General features: G+C 43.7%; 1 protein-coding gene and 1 long non-coding RNA gene across 5 annotated transcripts; one reads left to right on the top strand and one right to left on the bottom strand.

Moving 5' to 3' along the window:
* Positions 1–14,819: 14,819 nt before the first annotated feature.
* Positions 14,820–21,037, top strand: SLITRK2 (SLIT and NTRK like family member 2). Of its 4 annotated transcripts, none has more exons than XM_083422461.1 (3): positions 14,820–15,175; positions 15,756–15,968; positions 16,986–21,037. In XM_083422461.1, the coding sequence occupies exon 3, from the start codon at positions 17,029–17,031 to the stop codon at positions 19,600–19,602; it is 2,574 nt and encodes an 857-aa protein (XP_083278587.1). In that variant the 5' UTR covers positions 14,820–15,175; positions 15,756–15,968; positions 16,986–17,028; the 3' UTR covers positions 19,603–21,037. The 4 variants fall into 4 exon arrangements, with proteins under 4 accessions (XP_083278587.1, XP_083278584.1, XP_083278585.1 ...); XM_083422458.1 differs by having other exon boundaries at positions 15,740–15,968; XM_083422459.1 differs by having other exon boundaries at positions 14,820–15,179; positions 15,740–15,968.
* Positions 19,670–26,318, bottom strand: LOC310669066. Its single transcript, XR_014507007.1, has 2 exons — positions 21,677–26,318; positions 19,670–21,641 (listed from the first exon to the last, which is right to left on the bottom strand). It is a non-coding gene; the product is annotated as an uncharacterized lncRNA (long non-coding RNA).
* Between the last annotated feature and the right edge of the window lie 201 nt (positions 26,319–26,519).

Genomic DNA, 26,519 nt, shown 5'->3' with positions numbered 1-26,519 from the left:
ATCAAGTAATTTGAAACAATATATATCTAGATAAAGTGTGGCATGACAAATGACAACACTGGGTGTACATTTCTTCACCCTTGCTATGTGATCAAATTTTGTGAATGGAAGAGAGACAAGGGTTGTAAAGCCTAGGGACTCCATGGAAGCCAGCTGGTCATCCTCTGAATCTATTATCATGAGCCCTGTGTGCCTTCCTCCTTTTACAAGGACTGGCAAGACCAGGCGAGTTCTGCAAACCTATGATGTGTGGAAGTGACTGTGAAGTTGGCAGAGATTCAAGGGCCCCTGACTGCTACTTTCCATATATGGGCACAGGCAAAGCATGTTTTCATGTATCCAAAGAGGCAGGAATCCAAGCGCAGTGGGAAAGCTAGCCAGCTATTTATACCCATGAATCGAGTGTAGGTGAACGACGAGAGCTTGGAACTTGCAGTTGGCTAGATCTGAAAGCCCCTTAACTGCAGCGCCTCAGGCTATTATTTCCTTCCGTTCCCAAACAAGATGTAAGCATCTTAGAAAATCAAATTCTCATTTAGCCCAAGAGTCATGCATAATGTTGCAACTACTGAGTTGTGATGTAAGTAATTTTTTTAAAAAAAATCACAGTGCATTGTGCACCAGTGCTTATTGAAACTGGTGCATAATGCATAAGAAGACACTGTTGAATCTGTTAACATTTGCATTTAATCTATAAGAGCATTAGAACTACCATGATAGATTAGCCCAGAAAGTCCATCCAGTCTGGTATACTGTTTCCAACAACTAATGCTTTGGGGACATTTAGAAGCACATGAAAGGAAAACCCTTCCCTCATTGTTTGTCCCATCAACTAGGATTCAAAAAGCATACTGCTCCTGAACTTCAGTTTCCATTTACATAGCCATAGGTATGGTGTATTGTCCTCCATTAATTTGAAGATTGTTTACATATTTTTGCTAACAAATCAGTCTGCTGTAAACTAACAATTTACAAAGATTAAGATATGGTATTAAAATGGGGGAGGGAGAAAGAGACAAAAGGAAGGGTGAATGCAAGGCACAGTTCTGTTTGTTTTATACTCCAAGAACAATTCAATTTACTTTCTTAGCAAAATCTAATTAGCTTCTCCAGGTCATTGAAATGCTACAGAGGCTGTCCTTTGCTACGAAAGGATAGGCTTGTGATTCAAGGTGATTTTGATTGAAAATAAAACTTACAAAGCTAACCAGTGCTTTTCTTTTTGGTACAAGCTCTATGCTCAACTCACAAATCAGATTCTTGGGGAAATTGGCAATGAATTTCATTCTAAAAAAATTCCTGTGCTAGACAAACAATCTGGTGTATGTGAAACTACTCCGTTCATCTTCTTATCTTACTCAGTGCATCAGTAATTCGATATGGCAATAATTTCTGAACATTCTGCATTCTGGAAATCCAAGTCTACTTTCATGCTGTGCCAAAATCTATCCTCTGATTTCTCAAAAGTTTTCTTTAACTGCTATGAAATAGGTTTCCATTTCTCTGCCTCATTTTCAGCGCACTTTAAAATTTCTTCGGAATTTTTGTAGGCACCAACTTTTGAGCTTTTCTCACCAGTACAAGGTAGTCAAGGTGTGTGGGTGTGCATGTGGGTGTGTATGTGGGTGTGCACGTGCGCATACACACATCACACATTTTTCTCACCAAAAAACATTTCTCCAGCATCTGTTAGCCTTCATGGCTGCCTACACTTCCTAAACTGAAAATGTCCTATGGGGGGGGGGATTACTTCATGATGTCTCCCCCTGGTTTTTCATTAATGTGTGAGCAGATAAGAAGGCTTCAGTATGCAGACCTTGATTTGTATAACGAAATAATGGACATTCACATTCTCCAGCTAGTGCAAAAGTGACAAAATCACTGCCCCTCACTAATGAGAGATTTTCCCTCTCCTTTGATAATTTCCAAATGTGTTTTCTTTTCCCATTAATTGATAGAGAATAAATGGGAGCAGGGAACTGGAATAAACCTTTAGCATAATGCTGTCAGTTGCAGAACCCCTGAGTGTAGTACAAGCTTCTAAGGAGTTTCTAAGGCAGGGGTAGAAAGCCTTTGGGGATATAGCATCAGGTCTAGAAGTTGCACAGAAAACTGGGGATAAAGCTATAGCGGGAGAATAGTAGCTGGGGGCAGATGGGAGTCTTTCTGACCCCTATCTGGAAACTCCTGAATTGTCCACATGCAAAGAGTGTGCTATATTACTGAACAATAGCTTTATTTCCATTTATTTTACCCATTACTCAAGCAACTGATATAAATTCCCTTATAGCACACGTGGTATGAATTTGTTCAAGACATGTCCACCATTTGCAATTGTATGGAAGTCACCATCTCTTAATGATTTTGTCATCATGTCCATCCTCTAATGCCTTCAAAAAGCTGACATTCTGATCTGCCATCCATAAAAAGCAATCTTGTCTAGCATGGCCGATGGTCAGCAGGGATGGGGAAGAAATTTGATATGGTTCACATTTAAAGGTGAACTTACCTAATTCTCGCTTTCCAAAATGATACATGAACCAAAATACAGCCATCTTTTTCAATTCACACATCACTTAATTTTTTAATACAAGACATGTACACAGAAATACAAATACTAGTTCAAAGTGCATAGTGCAAAGTGCATAGCACACATATTAGCTAGTTTGCAAAAAATTGTATATAGAGGAAATTTTTGCATCCCAAGGCAGGTGAATTTTCATGCAATGAAATGAGAAATTGAGAGAAAGCAAACTTGATAGATTTCCCCTTCTCTAAAGGTTACAAATTATGGGAGATGCAGTCCAACAACATTTGGGAAGCTAACTCTATATAACTGACTATCTACCATTGACTTCCATGGGGGAATGCCTCTAAAATATACAGAATTCCCCCCTTAGCACTACCACCCCATCTCCACCCTCCTCAGTTATGATGATAGCATCACACCCTTAACAATCCCAGAAAGAGAAGCGAAACTAACTACATCAAGGCAATGAGATATTTTCAATGGATTGCCTGTGCTCAGTGATAGTATTGCCCCTCTTTTGAACAGACTTTGATGCATTGCAAGTTGCTTTAAAAAGCGACAGCAACCCCCTAAGTCTGCTTGCCTATTGTCTCTGCACATCAAAAGGACTTTGGGAGCCTGTGAGAAATGAGAAACGAAATATACTGCCACCTTGACGGAAGTCTGGGGAACTTACAGTCATTCACGTCTCCTTTGGCAAAGGTTGAAGCTAGCTCTCACCCACACTAAGCTCAGACATTCAGGTTCCAAAATATCCTCCTGGTGCAGATTCATTGTGCTTCAGCCTAGATTGTCTCTTGCTGTAACAACAAAGCCTTACATAAAATCAGATGGGAATGTACTCTTCTCCTCTGCTCCCCCCACCCCTTTAGGGCTATATCTTCTGAAATTCTGTTATGCACAGAATTTTTGCTCTCACTGGTAGGAGCAGGGCAGGAGTGTTGATGGTGGTTCATTAAATTCAGGTCAGGTTACCTGGGATGTTTGGGTTTTTTTGTCTCTTAAACGCCTACCTGTTACTATTTTTTGTCTGCCAGAGAGTTCCCTGCCAGAGGTTGTCTTGAAAAGTCGACACAGTGTGCCCTTACAGTGCCAAGCACAATAAATCATAACCTGCCTTCTGTGCTGGGAGCTGAATCCAGATAGTAGGGCTGGGCTGGCCTTGTGAAGGTTTTGGAAATGCACAAACAAATTAATTCTTCAGAGTTGCATCAAGACCTCTTGGTCAGGAAAGACTGTATTTTTCTGATGCACTTGTCCCTTGAAGCCAAAGTGGAAATGTCTGTCCATGTGCATGTGCATGCTATGTAGCATAGATAGGAATCTGGATCTAGCTGATGATCCTTATCTGCCTGCAAGCCCCATGGGCCAAGTTTGACCCACCTGTCAACCAACTAATGTCAGGTGGCCTGTTTTTGCCCACACAATATGAAATAAAACTGTGCTGGCAAAAGCAATGTAGTCTCAGCAGCCACCAGATGATCCTCAGTGCTTGAAAAGCCAAATGTGCAGCATTTGCACTTGTAATGTATCAGGCACCTGAGTTGCTCACTCAGATAATGTGTGGTTCCCAGGACAACACTGCTTTTGCAACTGGATGTGCTTTATTGGATTAGGCTGCCAGTTTGCTTAGACTTCCCAACTGGAGATTGCAAGTTGTCAACAGATTCAGTAATTTTTAAGTTCGATCCCATACTTGTCCACTCAGAAGCAGGTCCCATTAAGATAAAGTAGGGTTACTCCTCTCAGGTTAGGTGGTGTAGGATTACTGCCCATGTTATCTTTGAACTGATTAATCAATGGCTAGCCATGCAATCCGCTATGTGTATGCTCAGAACTAAGGCCCACTGAGCTCAATGGGATTTACTCCCCAAGTGAGTGTATATGGAATGGCACTCTTTGTTGATTAAATGTAAAGCGGTAGCCAGACTACCCAAACTGAAATAGAGATGCATTTTCCGAACACCAAGACAGTACAATAGAAAGGGATAGTGATGGCACTGAAAGATAATGTTCTGCACTATTAAAACAACAAGCGGGGGCTACAGCAAAACATTGCAGCATGGAGTGCTCATGTTCAGGGTTCCAACCAGGCAATAATTCCCTTTTCCAGGAATACCATTTTGTTCTCCCTCACCTCAGTTTCTCCCCCTCCTGGACACTCAGTATTCTGTGGCCACTGACCATGTTCAATCCTCATCAGGATTTTTTGATGGTGGTGGTTTTGACCCCCTGAAGGTTTCTTTCTAAAGCTTTTCTTTTTTAAAAAAAAAAATGCAAACCTTGGGGCATTCCTGAGGCCTGCAGGTATCTCCTACATGTGCATATTCAGTCCCCCTTTGGGCCATGCATGCATAGCTTCCCTTCAAAAATTCTGGGAGTTGTAGTTTGTTTAAAGGTATTCCCCCACCCAGAGCTATTATTCTCAGAGTGGTTTAACAATTAATCCCTCTTCACAAGGAACTCTGGGAATTGTAGCTCTGTGTGGGGAGTGGCTCCCTAACAACTCTCAACCTTATTAACAAACTACACACACACCCCGCAATTCTTAGGGGGGAGCCATGACTGCTTAAAGTTGCAATGTTGCTTCTTTAAATATATGGTGTGAATGTGGCGAGAATCTCAGAACAATTGGTTCCTCATAATACATTTCCAAAATGGAAGCAGATAAAGGGGGGGGGGGGTCCTTTGTCAGGCTGCAGAAGAGGCACACAGAACTCACCCCCAGGACCCTGGAATAGAGCCCACCTAGTGGGTTGATAGCTGGGACTAGCCATTTCCCAGTTTGCCCCTCCGCCCCCTAAGTCTCATCCAGGAGAATCACAGAGATCCTGTGAAGCGACTGCTGAGCGCCAGATGTTGTGACAAAAGCAAAGATTCAGTGGCATCAACAGGCAAGGTGGGCATCTTGCCAGCTCCCTGCTCTCTTTGCCCTTCATGTCAGCTTCACACACCCCTCTCGTCCTCCCAAAGGATGCTAGTGACAACAGGGTCCACCTCTCTCTCTCTTCCATACACACACTGCAACATTCAGACTGTGTGCCTTTGCTTCTGTCTGGCATGGTGCTTGTTCTGTTCTGTACAATTACGCTGCAGGCTGTTTACTGCTAAATGCAGTAACTGTTGATTTTCTTAATAATCGTCGTGGGTGAGGAATAAAAATATCTCACCGTGCAACAATAGCAACGCCGACTACAAAAGGGAGATGGGCACGCAGGCTCCTGGAGATGGTGATAGCACGTTCCACACCTTTGCAATATGGGAGGAAGTCCTTGCTGAGCATTCACAGAGAGAACTGCAGGGATGCACAAGCCTCAGTGACACACTAATGGTGACATGCACAGGGCATTAGAAGGACCAGAATAGCAATATGCTCTTTCTGTAGCTATACAGAAGGAGCTTGTTTACACAATCAGGTGCCAAGTTACACCATTACTGTCTATAGTGCTCTGCCTAGTAGTAGAAGTTATTTCTGAAACGCTTGAGTTATTGCTAATGGGTGAGCTAGATGTACCAGTGATCTGAGTTACTAATATAAGCGGCTTCCTATGTTTATTTTATTTGCTCACTTGTTTAAAATTACTTATATACAACTATTCATAAAATGGTCAAAGCAGATTACATAAAGCCATTCACACACACAAACTTGTGCGCGCACACATAAACACACCAGGAATCATTATGGAAATAGGTATTCTTAATTGCTTGGATAAATTTTATAGAATATACAAGTTTTCAGCAGGTATTTAAAATTCGAAACACTTGCTGAAAGGTAATTCTGTGGTGACCAATGTAACACTAGTAAGCTTCCTTACATAATATCTTGTGTTTTAGCGAGTATTATTTAACTGCAACTAACATCAAACTATTTCTCATTAAGCAACTTGATCTTCTCTACAAAAACAATCAAGAAGAATGACACAGGTAGTTTAAATGCTTCCTTTCTATTCTGTTTTAAAAGATGTAACCAATGTAACAGTTTTGCAGCCTCAAGAATTTACCTCTAACTTGGGTAAGTGTTTTCTCTAAAAGTATGAATTGTACAGTTGGAGGGCACCCCAAGGGTCATGTAGTCCAATTCCCTGTGATGCAGGAATATCAGCTAAATCATGCATGGCAGGTGGTCATCCAACCTCTGCATAAAAACCTTCAAGGAAAGAAAGTCCACCACTGTGGAACTCCTGTTGTTCGGTCCCTGCTCCTGCCAACCTAGCAGTTCGAAAGCACACCAGTGCAAGTAGATAAATAGGTACTGCTGTGGCAGGAAGGTCAATGGCGTTTCCGTGTGCTCTGGCACTCATCATGGTGTCCCATTGCACCAGGTTTAGTCCTGCTGGCCACATGACCCAGAAAGCTGTCTGCGGACAAACGCCAGCTCCCTTGGCCTGAAAGCGGGATGAGCGCCACAACCCCATAGTCACCTTTGACAGGACTTAACCATCCAGGGGTCCTTTACCTTTTATCTTTACTGTCATAAAGTTCATATTGATGTTTAGTTGGAATATCCTTTCTTGTAACTTGAATCCATTGGTTTGGGCCCATCAGTGGAAATATATTAAAATAACTAATATTTCAAGGGCAATAGTCAAACTTATGGTAATGTTTACTGGATACACTTTCATATGCATTCACAAGTTGCAAGTCAGCACCAAACCTATGTGGGAAGCGTTACTGCCCATGGGAATTTACACTTAGCTATGGCAACCCCTTGGTGATTTGTTTTTTTTCAACCCCACATTTATCATTTGCAGTGAAGACAAATGTCACAGAAGTCACCCCCCCCCCCCTTTTTTTAAAAAAAATACAAGAATGTCATACTCATAAATATCATATTGCATTGTCTGGCTAAAAACAACAACCCTTTCTTCTCAGTTTCCTAGTCTCACACTCAACAATAACAATGTTGCCAGCTGACAACAGTACTTACGTAGCTGTTTCTGCTTCTGCGCTTTCTTCCAGGTTTATCACATTTATCACAGAGGCAATATTTCTGGTGTTTGTAGTGTTTATTTTAAATTAGGATGCAGTGGATCTCCATAAGCATTAAGTCCCCAATCCAGGCTCAGCTAGAGACATGCTGGTGTAAGTTGATCATGCCACCTCAACTGGTGCTTAGATGTTTGAGCTGCAGCCGGCTGAGCTGAGACTAGTGTAAATCTGAAAAGGGGATGTCTTCCAGGCATGCAGTGGGGACAAGACCACAGAGGGGCTTAGGCTGGATCTCAAGCGTGTTCAGCTCAGTCACATGCATACAGCATACAGTAGATCACAATTTTAAACATGTGTTTCCCCTTTTCCAAGCTTAGGCAGTGCAGCAGCCCCACTGCTGAATGGAGTTTGGACATGTTGTAAGTTTACTCTGGCTTAACTCACACCAGCTTGCTTTACACCAGTTTCTTTTGCATAAGATTTTTGTTGTTGGCAACCATCTGTCTTGAGAGACAATGGGGTGCGCCTCCGGGGATGATGAAGTCATATCCCTGCATTAGTGCATAGGATTGCTCCCCTAATAATTATTAAGGTTTTAGGGAAGAAATTAAAAAAGGTAAAGGTAAAGGTACCCCTGCCCATACGGGCCAGTCTTGTCCGACTCTAGGGTTGTGCGCCCATCTCACTTAAGAGGCCGGGGGCCAGAGCTGTCCGAAGACACTTCCGGGTCACGTGGCCAGCGTGACGAAGCTGCTCTGGCGAGCCAGCACCAGCGCAGCACACGGAAACACCGTTTGCCTTCCCGCTATAAAGCGGTACCTATTTATCTACTTGCACTTAGGGGTGCTTTCGAACTGCTAGGTGGGCAGGAGCTGGGACCGAAAGACGGGAGCTCACCCCGCCACGGGGATTCGAACCACCGACCATACAATTGGCAAGTCCTAGGCACTGAGGTTTTACCCGCAGCGCCACCTGCATCCCAGGGAAGAAATTACAACAGTCCTAAAAGAAGTTTAAATGTCACATGTGGCAACACATTTATGCTGTGCAAGTTTCACCATTGTTGTGTTATATTGATCACGAGAAATGTGGCATGCCAAACACATTTCAGTTAACATCATAATACATTTTCTTAATGCTAAGAATCTTAAAGAAGAAAGTTAAAACATGTGGTCTGCGTGTTTTCTTTTTTCATTTATTGAAGAGTGGTATGTATTTTTGTGACTAACATAGTATGCTCAGCCAGTGTAAGCTTCATTGTCTTAAGTTCCTCTGATCTTGTTAGTTCACCAAATGAGATAGCAAAACTATCACTGTAATACAGGGTCATCAGCATGTTCTCTATTTTCTTGGAAAGTTTTCAATTGAACTTGTGGGGGGGGGGATGGAACCAAAGAAATTCTGAGTCATCTCTCATGTCACATATCTGGTTGTTTTACTTACATGTTTCCAGATCTTGAAACTTTGGAAGATTATCTTTAAAATGATATAGATCATGTGCATTAAAATGAAAAATGAATCTGTAGGCTGACATTTTAATACAATTATCCTGAATCTCTATTGGCAAGGTATTGCACAAGACAAGACCAATGAAACTAAAGGCTTAATTTCTTGTTGCTGTCAAATCAGTCTTGTGAACTTCTTGAATGACCAGTGATGCTCCTTCAAGTATTCTCAGTGATAATGCTGGGATGTAAGAGTTCAGGCAGTCCCTAAGCAGTTCAGGGCTTTGTAAATTAATACAAGGACCTTGAACCAGGCTCAATAGTCAATAAGCAGCCAATGCAGATGTTTAAATGGTTGTTGGCCAAATGCCCCCCATCAGCAGTCTATCTAGCCACCCAGAGTGGCTGGGGAAATTCAGCCAGATGGACAGGGTATAAATAAATTATTATTATTATTATTATTATTATTATTATTATTATTATTATTAATCTGCACTAGCTGGTTTGTTATATATGTTCCCAAGAGAGTCACCAACTTTCTCTGTAGACCAGACTGAGATAGATGGACCTATGGCTTGATTCTGGATAAGGCAGTTTCCTATAGTCTTCTTCCAGTCTAAGGCCCTTTGCTAGATAGTTATCAATTAAACAACAGAACAAGAGTCTAGGATTTGCATGTGGAAACTCCAATACAAGCAGATTTTAAAAAGTTCAAGCAAGCATTTGAATAGGGTTGGGATGGGGAATCCAAAATGAATATTGGCAGGAAGTTGGCACTTTCAAATTGCGCTATGTTTTCCATCTGTGCACACATTTGCTCCCCCACCCAGTTCTCACTGCAACATTCAAAATGGAGCCAAAATAGGATTCTGGGCCAATTGTTGTATCCAATGCAAAGACGCAGCACCAAGCTCTCCCACCAACCCACCACCAGCATTTCTTTTCTTTCTGTGCTTTTTTTATGTTGTGAAAGATCACTGGTTTCAGAGCCCTAAGAGAACCTGCTGGGTCTGTCAGCTGCTTAAGCTGCAGTGAGAGAATGCCATGGCTCAGAAGTTCTCTATGGTCCAATGAAGCAGGTTACAGTTCATCCTTGTGCATTTTCAATAAGTAAACTGGTTTTTTTCCATCAGTTGATCCAGTGGAGAAGGATGTTAAAATATTCCACAGGGCAATATAGGGATCAATCTGCACCCTCCCTGCCACATGACTAAAGCACACATATGGCCCAGAAACTCTCTCCAATGCTGTTTTAAGCATTCGAGTTCCTTAAAGCCCAAAACATCTCTGGGTGCCCTTGGCTATGAACACTCGAAATGCAATGTCCCAGCAGTCAAAGTTTACTGTGAAAGGGTAAAGAAAAATGATTAATTTAGACTACATACTTATCTTAGATGAGATCCCATTCCATTGTACTTTACACGAACAGAATCAAAAGAGAACATGGATCTGCTACCCTCAACAGCTGCATGGAAGGAATGTGAGATTGAGGAGAAAAACTAAGTGACTGCTTAATTTCTCTCTTCAATACCATCGCTGTACAAGGAGTGCAGAAGTCCTCACAGGGCCCTCAAGGACATGGAGTTTCTCCATACAAACAAATATTGCATTGTTCCGAGGCTCAGTGCTCTAAGTACAGGGCAGCTGCCTGTTCAGGTGCTCTTTTGCATTTGATTACCCCATCTCAAGTCTAACCTGTGCAGGGAATTCTTTGCATAGGCCAGCCTGTCAACTCTGCATCTTAGTTGTGGTGGGAAAGGATCATCTTATAGGGCTGCTGTTGCACAGAATAGTGAACTAACATACATGAAAGATGAAAATATTAAACTCCTTATTAAACAGTTTTAACAGACATGTCCTCTTGCCTAACTGAAGAGGAATGAATCATAGATCAGTGATAGAGTACATGGTGTTTTTGTTTCTGCATGCAAAAGATCCCAGGTTCAGTCACTGACATCTCCAGGTAAAAAGAATAAGGGTAATGAGAAAGTCCTGTGCCTGTAGAACCAGTATGTGCCAGAGTAGACAATATTTAGCTTGAACCTTAGACCTGAGGTAGGAATATGGCCCACCATACCTCTTCATCTGACCCTTTTAATACCCCCCAGACCCTCCCTGGTCCATGCTTTACACTCTGTATTTTTGCCTGAATGGAATGTGCCCTTGAACTCTGATACTGACTCTTGCTTGTCTGAACGGATAACAGTGGGGTGCATGAGTGTCTGTGGAAACTAGTATAAAGCAGAAAGGTGAAATTTTCATTTGTTCCTCTGCTCACTTTTGCCTCTAGCCTTATCCACCATGGACATGTGGCCACTGGAAGATTGTCCAGAAAGGAATGCAGCCCTCCAACTGAATAGATTCCCCACTCTGGGCTGGATGAACAAATATGAAGTTATGTGAACTTTCCTAACTGTGAGCATCTCTCACATGCTGGCAGCAGGCAGCAGGTACAAGTATGGTCCTCTTCCATCTCTTGTCTTTTGACTTCACAGATATTTGCTGCAGTGAGAGCAGAAGTCATAGCTGAGCTCAGTGGGAATGGCCTCCTAGGGCGCCATAGCATTGCAGACCGAGACTGTGTTCCTCAAGCTTCACGTGCCTTCAGAAATGCCCTGGTGAAAGGCCAAACTTTGGTACCCCCCCCTACCTCTTGCCTTCTGTTTTGCTCAATTCACTATGTCATAGTTGTGATACCCTGCAGCGCCCCACTAAGCTTGGAGCCCAGTGTGGTGGAACTGGTTGTGCTGCCCTTAATCTGCCACTGCTCACAGCGGTCAGCTTGTTGTTTTGGTGAACTTGCAAGCAGGGTATGCTTTCATCATCTGGTATTATTCCCTGGTATATTGCCCCTGTATGTTAACGTTCCACAAAGCCAACCCATCTAGAATTTGTCTAGTACTCTTTGTTAATGCCAGCTAAGCAAGTGACCATCGTCACACCTTGGACTTAGGACCATGTCATATGAAGAATTTTCTATTGTCTATGTACTGATATGCTTTAATAGTGCATCAGAGGAATTACAACTCCAGTTCTAATGGAACTTTAAAATGCACAGAGCTTTACCAAAGCCACACTGGTGTAAGAAACACAGGTTACATTAGCCAGAGCAGCCCAAATAACATCTGAATAATCACTGTTGAAAATCGGTTTCTGGACTGATTTAGCAGGGATTTGGGTGTCTTACAACAGCCTTTAGAATCATACTAATATATAGAAAGGCAGCAATTCAAAATTACACACACACACACACATTTCCAGAAGCAGTGTGTAAGGAACCACCTAATGTTTGGTGAGATAAGAATGGTTTCAGATGGTGCTTGAAGATTTCCAGTGTTTTATGTATTGGAGTGTTGCACCGAGATCATATTTATATCCCTTAGATGCAGTCAGTGCTTTTTTTCTAGGGGTACTGAGGGGTATGCAGTACTCCCCTACAAAAGAAAATAAATGTTAAAAGTGTGGCACTTACTTTAACAGCTTCACAATGTACCAGAGTACTGGCACCCTTTTTTAAAAAAAGAAAAAAGAAAAGAGCACTGGATTCAATTAATGGAAATCACCAGTAGAATTAATCTAGGTTTTCAGGCAGCATCTCTGTTTGTGGTGGATTTGGCTTCATTTTGGGTATCTAAGGACTGCTTCAATTCACTCATGGCACAGTAGTAAAACCTAGGTGTGCCACCAAATGTGCACTTGGCAGAGAGGGGCATTTCTCTGTGTAAGAGAAATGTTTTCTGTTTGCCTTATTTAGTGTACACTAAATATTTTTGGTGTTTATCATAATGTACGGCATACCATGATGTGTGCATTGGCCATGATAAACATCCAGGGCCCAGAGTGATGCTAAGTAAACACTGAAACTGTTAATGATGCATCAAGTACTACAAAAGGTCAGTGACACAGTCCATATCTAGAAGATTTGGGGCTGCACATACATAGCAAAATATTTCAATGCTGTGTGCTGAGCCAGACCATTGGTCTATCTAGCTCAGTGCTGCCCTCACTAACTGGCAGCAGTTCTCAAGGATTTGAGGCACAATTCTCTTTCGGCCCTATGTAGACTTGCTGAATCTGGATTCTTCTTCATGCAAAGCAGATGTTGTACTCTTGAGCTATGGTATTCCCAGATGGAACATAGGAAGCTACCATATACTAAGTCAGACCATCAGTATCATTTACACTGACTATCAGCAGCTCTCCAGGATTTCAGACAAGGATATTTCCCAGTCCTGCCTTTAGCTGTTGGTGAAGCACATCCACAGCCCCTGATTTCTCTACACTTGTAATCAGTGCTTTTTTTTCTGGGGGAACGCAGGGGTATGCATACCCCTAAGCATTTTGTGAATCTAAGTTTGGCCTCATTGAGGGGCAGTATTTCAATTTGAGTAGGAAAATGAGAGTACCTCTAAACATTGTGTGTGTGTGTGTGTGTGTGTGTGTGTGTGTGTGTGTGTTTAAAGGGGGGGAAACACTGTTTGTAATGATGTTCTGCCCCATCAATCAGTCAAAAGGCTAGCTGGTGCTAGGTTGTATGGATTATGTATGTGTTGCTCACACATACATTATTTCAAACTGTTGTAAGCTTCCCAGTGGTTCTTTAGGCCAAAAGGTGGGATATGATTCTTCCGAATGAATGGATAAATGATTTATGTGTGAACTGACTCAATCAAACAGCATTTGGGATGATGGGAGTTGAAAGGAAAACTCTTTCTGCAAAGGTAGAGATCTGTGATAGCCCATTCATACTGATCTCTTCTAGTCAACAGCAGGAGAATGTTGACAGTGGTAAGGTGTGTGGGGGGGGAGACTGAAGATCGAAAATAAGTGGGAAAGGGAAATAAGAGACGAACAATAATAGAAGGATGAAGGAGGAGGTAGCATGGTGTAGCAATAAAATGGATAGTCAATAGTTACAGGTTAGCAGAAAGTAAGGACTTACACCCACGATGCAGCATAGTTCATTTATGGAATTTGCCAAGATGTTGAGATGGCTAGGCATTGGTGTAGAGGCCTTAAAAGGGACATTGGACAGACACATGGAAGATAGACGTCGGCCAGTGACCATTTACCACCATGCTTAATGGAGACTTTAGATTCATTGGCAGTGGTACCACTGAGTTCCAGGAGCTGAGGGGCAGCAGCTACTGCATTCACACCCTGCTTGTGGGCTTGCTGGAGGGAAGGAGTGATAGCTCAAAGTGGTAGAGCATCTGTTTTGAATGGAGAATCATAGAATCATAGGATTGTAGAGTTGGAAGGGACCCAAGGGTCATCTAGTCCAACCGCCTGCAATGCAGGAAAGTCCAGGCTCGGTCTCCAGAGAAGGACTCAGCATCGCCTGGTAGGGCTGCGGAGAAGAGGCCCCCGCCTGAAACCCTGGAGAACTTGGTTTTAGTGGCGGCGATGCCGAGCTAGATGGACTAATGCTCTGATTCAGTATAAGACAGCTCCTTGTCGTTCCTATCTGGTTGGCTATTGTGGGGGGAAGAGATCTGTCCCTTTGATCTGATCCAGCGGAGCGATTCTTTAGGCTCTTTGAAGAGCCGCGATCGAATTCTGCCAACAGCACAGAAGTGGAGTTGGGGCGGGTGGTGGGGTTCTTCCCCCGTCACGCTCAGAGTCCATAATTCGCTTTCATTGCCTTTCTCCTCCCTTCCCGGAGGAGGGTGAGTGCGCGCCTATGATGGTCCACAGGAGTGAAGGAGACCCTGGAGCCTTGGAAGAGCTCAGTCGTTTGTGCCAGTCTGGAAGAGCGACAGGAGTGGGGGGGGGAGGGGGGAATCTAGCCTTTATTTTTATTATTAATATATTTTTAAGCAAACAAACAAAAAAAAAGAGTCTCCGCCCCGTGTTTCCCCGGCTGCCCCAGCAACACCATCCCCGCGCGTGACGTCAGCCCCCAGCTCGGTCCAAGGCGAGCCTGCCAAAAGGCTGCCCATTCAAAGTGCTTTGGCAGCCGTCGGAGCTGGAGAGCGAGAAGCGAGCGCTGCTGCCTGCTTCTCCCGGTTGCCCACGCCTCGTCTACCGTTTCCTCCCAGCCTTGCCTATCCCAGCAGTCGATTCAGCAGGGGAGGCTTGCAAAGGTCCCGCTGAGCATCCCCGGGAGAGAGAGTCACAGAGGAGGGGGGAAAAACCATCCCGTCTGTGGTCCTTCCTTACCTTCTTGCAAGGCGCTCTTTTCGCTTCCTCCGGCTCCCAGGCGAGGATGCTGAAGGCATCGTGGCTGCGCGAAGAGGCGAAGGAGGGCAGGCTCCGCTCCTCCTGATGAGTGAGTACCGCAGCCCTTGGCTCTGGCGCCAGCATGCCTGCTCCTTCAACACCCCCCCCCACCCGCTTCCGCCTCGGCTCTTTTCACCCGAAGCTGCTAGAGGGGTTTTTTTAGGAGAGGGGATTTTTGGGGGGTGGCGGTGTATTATTTCTGTAGTATTCCTGACCTTGCGAAAACCAACATAAGTGGGGAAGGACAAGGGATCTGAGGGAGATGTGGGGCGGTGGAGAGCTAGAAGGGGTCTCAAGTCGTATTTGATCTCCCCAAAACCCCTGTTTTCTCTGCGGAAGAGGAGCCAGGCAGTGGTTCATAGGAAGCGCAGGGCACTGGAGAGTTCAGGAGGACAAATGATTTTGGAGGGGAGAGGCACGGGGAGGTGGGGGAGAGTTCAGTTTTGGGTGTCTGGAGCTGACTTTGGTCCCTTCAGCTTTCTCCTTCCCCCATGGTGTGAGGATGCTTCAATTGCACAGAAAGTGGGGGGGGGGAGTTTAGGGGTGCAGAGTTCTCAAATGCTTAGATTTTGTCGGGATTCTCAGATGTCTGATTTTCTTTAAACAATTACAGTATTTATTTATTGAAGAGGTGGAAGAGGATATGATGCTTCCTTTGGATTTTCCCTTCCCTGAACTAGAGGTGCAAAAATAATAATGCTGGAATAGGTTTTAGAAAAGATTGAGTGAAGAGAGCAAAGAAGGTCAAAAGGTTTACAGCAGCAAGGTCTACAGTCATCAAACATGTGGTGAGAGAAGTGGAGTGGACTTCAGTTCCCACCCCCAATAACCATCTATGTCAGGTAATTTAAGGCTGTGCTGAAATCCTATTGAAATTTTGGAGGGAGAGAGTTAAGAACAAAAGGTTCCTGGGTCTGCAAGGTTCATAGAACATTTTTTAAAGTGTTTGTGGGGGGAACATCAATTCCATTACACTCACGTACCTCCTTCCAACCTTCCTATTGGGTAAACTAGGAAGTAATTGAATTATATACAAAGAAGAAGAAGGAGGAAAGAAGAGTGAGACAGACAGATCGAAAGAAAGAAAGAGGCAATATGTCTTTCCTCTGATTAATTTTTCCTGCTCTTCTGGAAGATGACAGGACCCAACCAAGGCGTTGGTTACAGCTGTTGATGAGTTGATGGGATTGGTAGCGAGTGATCGGGATGGAAATTATGGGGCTGAGAGTCTACTCCACAGCACTGAGAGCTTTTGATTGCTGTGAAAATGTGGGAGGCGGAAAGAAGCAGGCAGGGCTAGCTGGGTAAAGCTGTGGGGGATGAGCGCAGCTCCTGCCTTGGACAAAAGTGGCAAGGGAGGGGTGGGGAGTGCATGGATTTTCAGGGGAGGGTGAAAGAGGAAAAGCAGAAAGGAACTCCAAAGAACTGTCAGGTCAGGAAGTATTGCTATAATAATACAACCTGGCTGATGGAGGGTGGAGAGCAGGGATGCTAGAGTTAAGTAGGACATGGGGCTGTTAGTAAGCTAATGCTTCCCACATCTTTCTGATCCCCTTCCCAGGAGTTCAGGGGTGGTGGGCAGAGCTAGCAGAGAACAGGAAAGCTTGGTAAAGAAGACCAAATAATAGAGGGAACAGACTGTAAGCCTGTGGAATCAAGGTGATGAGAGTCAGGAACCAAGAAGATGGCAGGGGACATGTGAAAGGTGGCAGGTGCCCTCTTGTTGAAAGGAGGCCCTGAAATGCATGCCAAGTTTAGCACACAGAGCTGTTGAATTTTCTACCTTGCCAGCTGGCCATTGCCAGTGTTGTTGTTGTTTAACCAGGGTTCTGATTTCCTCCCTCCACACTTCCCTCCAGGTTTGCCTGTCCGCGCAGAAGCTGGGCTGGACGGAGCATAAAGATGCTGAAGGGTGCTTGGCTGCTCAGTGTCTTCACAGTGGCTGGGATCTGGCCGACAGAGAGCCGCAAGCCTGCCAAAGACATTTGCAGCAAGAGCCGCTGCCCTTGCGAGGAGAAGGAGAACGTGCTGAACATTAATTGCGAAAACAAGGGATTTACGACCGTCAGCCTCCTCGTGCCGCCACCATCCAAGATCTGCCAGCTCTTCCTCAATGGCAATGCCTTCACTCGCCTCTACCCAAATGAGTTTGTCAACTACTCCAACGCGGTGACCCTGCACCTGGGCAACAACGACATGCAGGAGATCCGAGCTGGGGCCTTTGTAGGCCTTCGGACCCTTAAGAGGCTACACCTCAACAACAACAAGCTGGAAACCCTACGAGAAGACACTTTCCTAGGCTTGGAGAGCCTGGAGTACCTTCAGGCTGACTACAACTACATCAGTGCCATCGAGGCTGGGGCTTTCAGCAAGCTCAACAAACTGAAAGTCTTGATCCTGAATGACAACCTCTTATTGTCACTGCCCAGCAATGTGTTCCGTTTTGTCCTGCTAACTCATTTGGACCTCAGAGGGAACAGGCTGAAGATGATGCCATTTGCTGGAGTCCTGGAACACATTGGAGGCATCATGGAAATCCAGCTGGAGGAGAATCCATGGAACTGTACCTGTGACCTCCTGCCTCTGAAGGCTTGGCTGGACACCATCACTGTCTTTGTAGGGGAGATAGTCTGTGAGACCCCGTTCCGGTTGCATGGCAAAGATGTCACCCAACTCACAAGGCAGGATCTTTGCCCACGAAAAAGTGCAGGTGACTCCAACCAGAAGGAGAAGCATTCCTCCCACTCTGACACACACGCCCAGAGATTTCCCCCAACAACTAATTCTGCCGTTGGTGCCACCAGAGCCCCGAAATCCAGTCGCCCACCCAAAACAAGGAATCGCCCAACTCCACGGGTCACAGTGTCTAAAGACAGGCAGATCTTTGGGCCTATCATGGTTTACCAGACCAAGTCCCCTGTGCCACTCACTTGCCCAAATGGCTGCGTCTGCACTTCTCAAAGTTCTGACAGTGGGTTGAATGTCAACTGCCAAGAGAAAAAAATTGGCAACATCTCTGATCTCCACCCAAGGCCCAGCAGTCCAAAGAAACTCTATCTCACTAGTAATTACTTGCAAACTGTCTACAAAACAGATCTCTTGGAATACAGCTCATTGGATTTGTTGCATTTGGGAAACAACAGGATTGCAGTGATTCAAGAAGGTGCCTTCTCTAACCTCACCAGTTTACGCCGACTCTATCTCAATGGTAATTACCTTGAGATCCTGTACCCTTCCATGTTTGAAGGGCTGTATAGCCTGCAGTACCTCTATTTAGAGTATAACGTTATCAAGGATATACTGCCACGTACCTTTGATGCCCTGGGGAACCTTCACCTGTTATTTCTGAACAACAATCTGCTGAGGTCCCTGCCTGACAATGTGTTTGGGGGCACAACCCTGACCAGACTCAACCTGAGGAACAACCATTTCTCATACTTGCCAGTGCGAGGGGTCCTTGACCAGCTTTCAGCTCTGATTCAGATTGACCTCCAAGAAAACCCTTGGGATTGTACCTGCGACATCATGGGGCTGAGGAACTGGATTGAAAGAGTCACAGAGCAAAACAACCAGCAGCTGGGGACCCCCGTTGTTATTAATGAAGTCATCTGTGACTCTCCAACCAAGCATGCTGGAGCACATCTCAAGACCTTGAGCAAGGAGGCCATCTGCCCTGAGAACCCCAATCTGTTAGATTCTTCTTTTCTGTTGCCAAATCTGAACACAGACATACCACAGGCCTTCAGCATTTTTCCCAGCTCCTATCCAGAAATACGTACTGAAGTCCCTCTTTCTGTCTTAATTTTGGGCCTTCTGGTCGTGTTTATTTTGTCTGTCTGTTTCGGGGCTGGTCTGTTTGTCTTTGTTCTCAAACGTCGCAAGAGTATGCCAAGCGTTCCCAGCAGTGCCAACAATCTTGACGTAAGCTCCTTCCAGTTGCAGTATGGGTGCTACAATAGCGAGGCGCACGATAAAGCAGAAGGGCATGTATATAATTATATCCCACCTCCTGTCGGCCAGATGTGCCAGAACCCCATCTACATGCAGAAAGAAGGAGACCCAGTGGCTTACTATAGGAATCTCCATGAGTACAGCTACAGTAATCTCGAGCCTAAGAAAGAGGACTCTGCCAGCCTAGCATTTACAATCACTGCAGCAGAAATGCTGGAGAAACAGGGCTTTTCGAGGGAACCGGAGCTGCTGTATCAAAACATAGTGGAGAGGGTCAAGGAGCTGCCCAGTGGAAGCCTGGTCCATTATAACTTTTGCACCCTCCCCAAAAGACAGTTCACACCTTCCTATGAGTCGAGGCGACAAAACCAGGACAGGATAAATAAAACAGTTTTGTACGGGACTCCCCGGAAATATTTTTCAGAGCAATCCAAACCTGAACTTCCTTTATTGCAAGAGAAACTACAGACTGAACCAGACTACCTCGAAGTTCTGGAGAAACAAACTGCCATAAGTCAGCTGTGAAGTGGAGCCAGGGTTGGGGAAGGCTGGGCTGAGGATTCATTTGCTGGGGGAGAAGTCTTTTTTTAAAAAAGAGAAAGAAAGAAATGAATGAAAGAAAGAAGGAAACACTAACCCAATTCCGAACTTGACAGACCAAGGCAATGTGTCAAATCCTCAAGAGTTTCCACATTTTAAATTCTCAAACAACCCTTCTACAACGCCAGGGCTATGATGGGTGCTTTTCTTTTTCTGCTATGTCCCTTTTAAGTTATTGCTTGGATTTCTCCACATCCCATCCCTCAGCCCTTTGGGAACTGAGGCTGAACCTTAATGTTTTTACTGGAGCAGTTTTGCCTACATTTCTTTCTGGGGTGGGGGTGGGGACATAGGACAGTGAAAGGATGCTGGGGGGAAGTTTCCCCCCTCCCATACACTTGAAAGGGAATAGATATTCTCCAAAAATTCTCTCCTCCCCAGACTTAGACCGTTTCTTCTCTCCCCCCCCCCTTTTTTTTTGTAAATAATATTGTCAGTACAGCTCTTTCAATTACCAAGTGCAGCCACAGGGCGTCACTTCTTTTTTCCTTTCCCTTTTTGGCATTAAAGTGCCTTTGCACTTTAAGTACCTTATTACTTAAGTGTTGCGCTTAGCTTTGAGAAACCTGAATCTATTTTAATGTGTTGTGTAATTTTTTCTTTTTGAAATTATTTTAAAAAGAAGGAAATGTAAAAAATAGATCTCTTACGTGTCGGCTGCATTCAGCTGAAAGGGGCTGCTGTTTCACTGACAGCAAAAATCAGCCCGTCTTTGTTAAGTGATTCTAGTTCAAAGGCTTTTTTAAAAATAGACTGAATTGTAAATTGTGTAAGTTTCACTCTTTCCCAGCCCCCATCAACATCTTCTCCCCTCCCCATGTCAGGTTTGTTATTTTTTACCTGGAAGATTGCAGTCAGCTAAAAAATTACCAGTGGGTTGGGGCGCTCTGCTGCCCCAGTTGGGAGTGATAGTTCATTAATAAAAAGACATTTAACATGATAAGGACCCTATTCAACCAATATCCCATCTTTGCTACACTGCAGCCCCTAACACCATTGTAGTGTTCAGTGTTTTCATTTCCCCCCTCCCCAGGTTATTTGCCTAATTAAGAGAACATTACTCTCTACCTGTAAATATTTTTTTCTGCAGTAAAATTAGATATTTTTATACGTTTAATGACAGGAGTTTACCTTACTCATGCTGAAGGATAAAATTTAAACTGCGGGGGAGGGGCATCTTCATCCCCCCTTTTCTTTCCAGGCATAATGTTTTATTTATGCTAAGCATGTCTACCAGTAGGTATTTCCATATATCACCCTGAATAAGGAAAGTGCTTGTTTAATCTTGGACAACCTTGCAGAGGATTTTCAGCGTCTGGAGTAGAACTGGATTAAAATCCCTTTCCCTGCAGAAAACCTACGGAGTGTCCTGGGTCTAATTCCTTTGTGTTAGATTTTACTGAATCTAAATACGCACACCCTGTCATCCATACACATCAGAAAAATGACAAGGAATTAACATATATCCAAGGCAGCAATTCTGTATTCCTGGGAGGGTATACCAGGGGTCAGTAGGTCTGCATCCAATGTTGGTCTTACTCAGAGCAGGCCCATTGAACTCAATGTACATGCCTAACTGTGGCCCACTAAATTCCCTAAGGAGAATTTAGTTGAACACCAACCTCCCCTAAGGATGTTCTGGGTTGATTTCTTTGAAGGGAAAGTGAGAGGTCTGCTTACAGAGACAAGAGATCTTACCTCAGCAGGCCTCTCTCCTCACCACTGCAGGATAGTAGAGGCAAAAGGAGTAATCCCTTTCTCAAGGGCTGGATCAGGGATCCTTGTATCCAAAACCTTCCCATTCTCCTCACACACCTCTGAAAGCCTACACCAATTGCTCCAGTTAGAAATGCATGAAGAACACATAGATTCTCCCAGTACTGCCATGCTGCTGTGTGCTGTTTGGAGAACTTGGGTCCTCCTGTCTCACTTTCCTACCTATACCAAATTATCTAGAACTAAGCCTCATTGAACTCAATAGGCTTTACTTTGGTGTTGCCTTGGCAAGACTTGTGCTGTTAATTGGACAGAAGAAATGACCAAACTCTTCAGAACATACAAAGCTGCCTCACAAGGAGTCAGGCCATTGGTCCATCTACCTCAGTACTATCTACACTGTCAGCTCTCCGGGCTTTCTGACAGGGGGCATTCACAGCCTTCCATGGAGATGCTGGGGATTTAGCCTGGGACCTTCTGCAGGGAAAGGAGATGCTCAGCAATGCAACTTCCCAAATGCAAACTTTTGCTTCTCATGGTGAGGATTCAGATACAGCTATAGAGAGATATAGGTGTCAGCTTGTGCAACAGCCCTCCCCACCCGCTCCTCTCCTCACACATACCCTATGCCTTTCCATATATGCTCTGGATGTTTGGGGGGGGGGCATAGAGCAGATTTAGGATGTGCACAGGGAGGGAAGGGGAAAGTTCCATTCTGCAAGCAGAAATCCTTGCACCGAGGGAATACATTTGTAATTCTACAACTCAATAATAACATACTGCTATTATCCCTGCCATCAGCCTTGCAACGTATAAAGACAGACCCACAAGGAAAGGACAGCGGATGGAAAAGCTAGAGGAGGGTGATCAGTTTCCCAGCGATATAACACATCATTGAGCTATAGGAGAGCATCCAGTCCTACGCCAGGTTGATCTTCCCTTGCTGGTGTTGCTGCCTGAGTAGCAGTTGGTGGCTCTTGTTCCTTTGTATGGCATATGTAACTGGGGCGTGTGCTACAACCCAATCAAATGTTTGTTGATTCCCGTAAGAGAGAGTCACACATTTGCTTAATTCTCCCAATAACATCAAAGGGTTCTGTTGGTAGGGATGTGGAAATCCAGATGCCCATCACCTCTAGCACCGTAAAAATTGGCTGTGGTGCCACAGTCACTGCTGAGAACAGGAAGCAGGTCTGCCCTCTTCCAAGAGTGTTGCTAGGTTTTTAAAAGACTTATTTCTCCCCCTTCTCCTTCCCAATGACTTGCTCTTATTTACAACAAAACCAGTCTTGTTCTGGTCCCTTGTGTATATTTGCTGCAGATTTGCCCATGATACAGATTTGCATAGAATGTGCATATGCAATGATATATGCAAGTTAGGTCCCTGAGCAAACAGATATGAAGTGTCTCACTGGAAGCATGCTTTTCAGCATGCCCTGCTACCAAGGAGGGACAGAAATTCAATTCAGTTCACATTTAAAGGTGAACCTACATAATTCTCAACTTTCTGAAATGATACATGAACTGAACCTCAGCCATTCCTCAAAATTCACAGATCACTGAATTCTGCAATGCAGTTCTCCAATCAACTAATTTGCACAGAAATGCATTATATTAGAGAAAACTGCTGTGCAAAAGTTTTCTGTGTTGGGCAAATTATATGTTTTTACAGAGCAATTTGCACTAAAATGCTGACAAATTTTCATGAGCAGGGGCAGTCATGAACTGCTGCAGAAATGTGGAGAACTGAATTTGATATTGGAAAAATGAGGAACCAAAATTGATAAGGTACACCTGTCCATAGCTGCAGCCCAGTGGTGCTGCTTTCTATTGTAAGGCAATAATACTAGTATATGGGGAACCCAGGGATCAGCACTTACTGTAAGTCCCAAACCTTTGACTTCCATCCCTTAACACTACTCTCCACCTTTTCTTGTGTGCTGTTCAGTGTGCAACCTGGTTGCCACATTCCCCTTGCTTCCGTGTCCCTGTAGTCCTGCCCACCCACCTGTTAGATTTGGCCAGTGGTGGAGCCAAAAATGTTCTTCACCTCTGCACCAGTGGAAAAGTTCCCCAGACAGATGCTGTGACTTCCTGAGCCCAGCACATCTCCATTAAGCACTGCCCAGGAGGAAGAGGGGGAGGGACTGAACACAGCCTGGGAACACAGACACTCTCTCTCCTTTTCCTGGCACACTCGTACCTCCATCTCTCAATCTTCCAAGGCGGCTCCTGCAAAATGTACACAAAATGCAAAACAAGCAAACAAAAGCCAAGAGGAGAGCATCCTAATGCATGATAGAAATTTGTCCCTACATGTTTCAGGCTTGCTGTTCTCTATCAAGGGCAAACATCTTACCACTCTGTTTGTAAAACAAACAGGCAATATCTTCCTTTTACTCTCCTCTATCTTTACATAAGCAGGAACTCTATTTTCTATAGGATTTCTTATTTTCATCCTGACAGCTCATTGTTTCTAGCTGCTTAAAAAACAAGTTGGGATAACTAACTCCAACATTTTGCAAACATATTTGCAGGAAAAAATTTAATACAAATTTTAATTGGGCCATTTTTTATTTTTTTTTAAAGCCTAATATCAGTCCTTCTTCTCTACATCTATGCTTTGGTTTGTGTCTTCAGTTTAATCTTTTTTCCTGGCTGCTTCAAACACCTATTCATTTCCTTAGAACACAGAACCTCATGCAACTAACCAAAGCTTGATAATTTCTTATTAGGCTCTAAATCATATTTGCCTCCTTCTTAGGTGCAAACATAATTATGGAAGTCCCCTCAAACCTTCTTCTTCCCAACAAATTGCTCTTATTTACAACAAAACCAGTTTTGTTTTTGGTCCATTGTAAATCCTTATGCAACTGGAATGGTGCTCAGCATATAAAGTAGGGCAAGCCTTTCAATTCCTTATTAAAGCAATTGATGGCTTCTGAAAGGAGTCCACTGTTTCCTTTTCATAAATAGGTTACCGGACATAATAATCCTTTTATTATCATGCGGGTAGGGAACTGGACCCCGCTGGATGGAATTTTCAAGCTTTTGCAGTTACTGATTATATCTTATCTACCAACTGGGAACAATCTTAAGCCACGAGATTTTTTTGATTATAAATGCTGGCAGTCAAAGCTGTTTTAATTGGAGTGGTGCCAACAGGAAGTAGCCTTATGTTAGGGCACAAAACACAGGCCTCGTGAGAGAGTCTGATTTATCAAGTGATCTTCTCATGGCTTAACGCGACATCTACATAAACACTCTCTTGAACATATCTTCTTCTTTGCATTTGGAGTCCAGAAGACCCTCACCATTTGCAGCCCATTAGATTGACTTTAATAATGGAAGAGCTGGTTGGGGAAACAGTCCTCCAAACCCATATTGACTTCAAGAAGGGAAATAGTACCCCATTAGCAGAAGTTGGAGTACTAAACTGGAATGGCATCTGACCTTGAGTGAGCTCCTTGTTTGAGGACTTCTGAAAGCATCTGATAAGTGATTCTGTCCTTGGGTTTAACAAAACAAATTTCTCACTTAAATAGCTTGAGAAAAACAGGTAGAGAATGGTTTTATATATATATAAGGCATTGGGTAAGTCAGTTTTCTATATTTCTCCTTTCTGCATTTATTACTGTTGCTGTCTTATGAGAGCAATCCAATTTTACATAGAGAGTGTTTCAAGTAAACATTTATTTTTGCAAGAGGCATTGGTCTATTTATTTTCACTCTTCTAGAAAAAAAAGAAATACTAATAATCTCAGGGCTAGTTTAAAGCTTCACATAGCTTGCTGCAGTGTAAGCATGTTGAAGGCAATGAGACTTCTATGAATCAACTGAAAATGCAGAATAAAGTTGAGCAGGACATTTGAAGAAGGGGCTATATTTGGTTTCTTCTTTTGGGTTAGAAAATATTTTTTTTTCAAATATGCTCTGGTATAAGTTATTCCCACCGCTACCACCCACACTATCATGCAAACCACATCAGCAACAGATAACAATGCAGGCAGGATAGTGACAAAGACTTGTTGTTTGATAATATACTGTTCAACTGCATCCACACAATACATTTAAAGCACTATGGTTCCACTTTAAAATAGGCATGGCTTCCTCACCAAATTTTTGGGAGCTGTAGTTTGTTAAGTGTGCTGAGAGCTATTAGGAGACCTTTATCCCACCCAGCCTCCCCGCTCACAGACCTACAATTATTAGAGTTGTCTAAAAATCAACCTCTCTTCGCAGGAAACTCTGGGAATTGTAGCTCTCTGAGACGAATGGGGGCTTCTAGGGCTGCCATATTTTGAAGAGCAAAAAAGAGGACACATTTGCCGACTTCTACTCTTAGCAATGAATCACTTTGATGACTGTCATTTTAAATACCCCTACTATACGTTGGCTATAGAAGCTGTGATATATTGCTAGTAGCAATGCTTTTAACTTTCAACAACAAAATAATAATAATACATATTGCTCCTTCGCTTGCCACATGAATGTATTTGGGCTCATGTTCACATAAGTGTGCACAGAGCATAAGCGTGCACAGAACAATTTATTAAATTGTTTAACATGTACATATGGACTATCCTTAAGGGAAGGGGGGTGTTAACTCTTGCCCCTCCAGACTCCTTCATGAAGATCTTGTAGCTGAGCCAGCATCCTTTAAGTTTATCCACAAGAGAAGGGATTTATACAGTATGTATCTAGTTTAAGATGCTACTCTGTTGTGATTCTCTGCTGCAGACCAGCTTAGCTGTGTGGCTTAGATCTGAGTCTGATGCACTGGAATTTTTTTCTTGGGTTACTGTAAACAAAAAAAAAAACAAAGTAAAAACAACAACAACACAACCTGGACATTTTGCCCAATTTTAAAAATCTGACTAGACAGACGTTTTAATCTTGAAAAAGAGGGTGTGTCCTGGAAAAAGAGGACATATGGCAACCCTACTAACAACTCTCAGCACAATTAACAAACAGCACCCAGAATCTTGGGGGGGGGGCATGTCTGTTTAAATGGTATCCTAGAGCTTTAAATGCCTGGTGTAAATGTAGCCATAATCTTCTTTCATTCCCATAACTAGCACACACATACACATGTTCTATCAGCAACAGCGAAGAATGCAGACAGG

Source organism: Podarcis tiliguerta (assembly GCF_965153285.1).
Source record: "Podarcis tiliguerta genome assembly, chromosome: Z".
In the NCBI taxonomy this organism is placed as follows: Eukaryota; Metazoa; Chordata; class Lepidosauria; order Squamata; family Lacertidae; genus Podarcis; species Podarcis tiliguerta.
The sequence above is the reverse complement of the archived record's forward strand: the minus strand, read 5'-3'. Positions and strand labels throughout refer to the sequence as shown.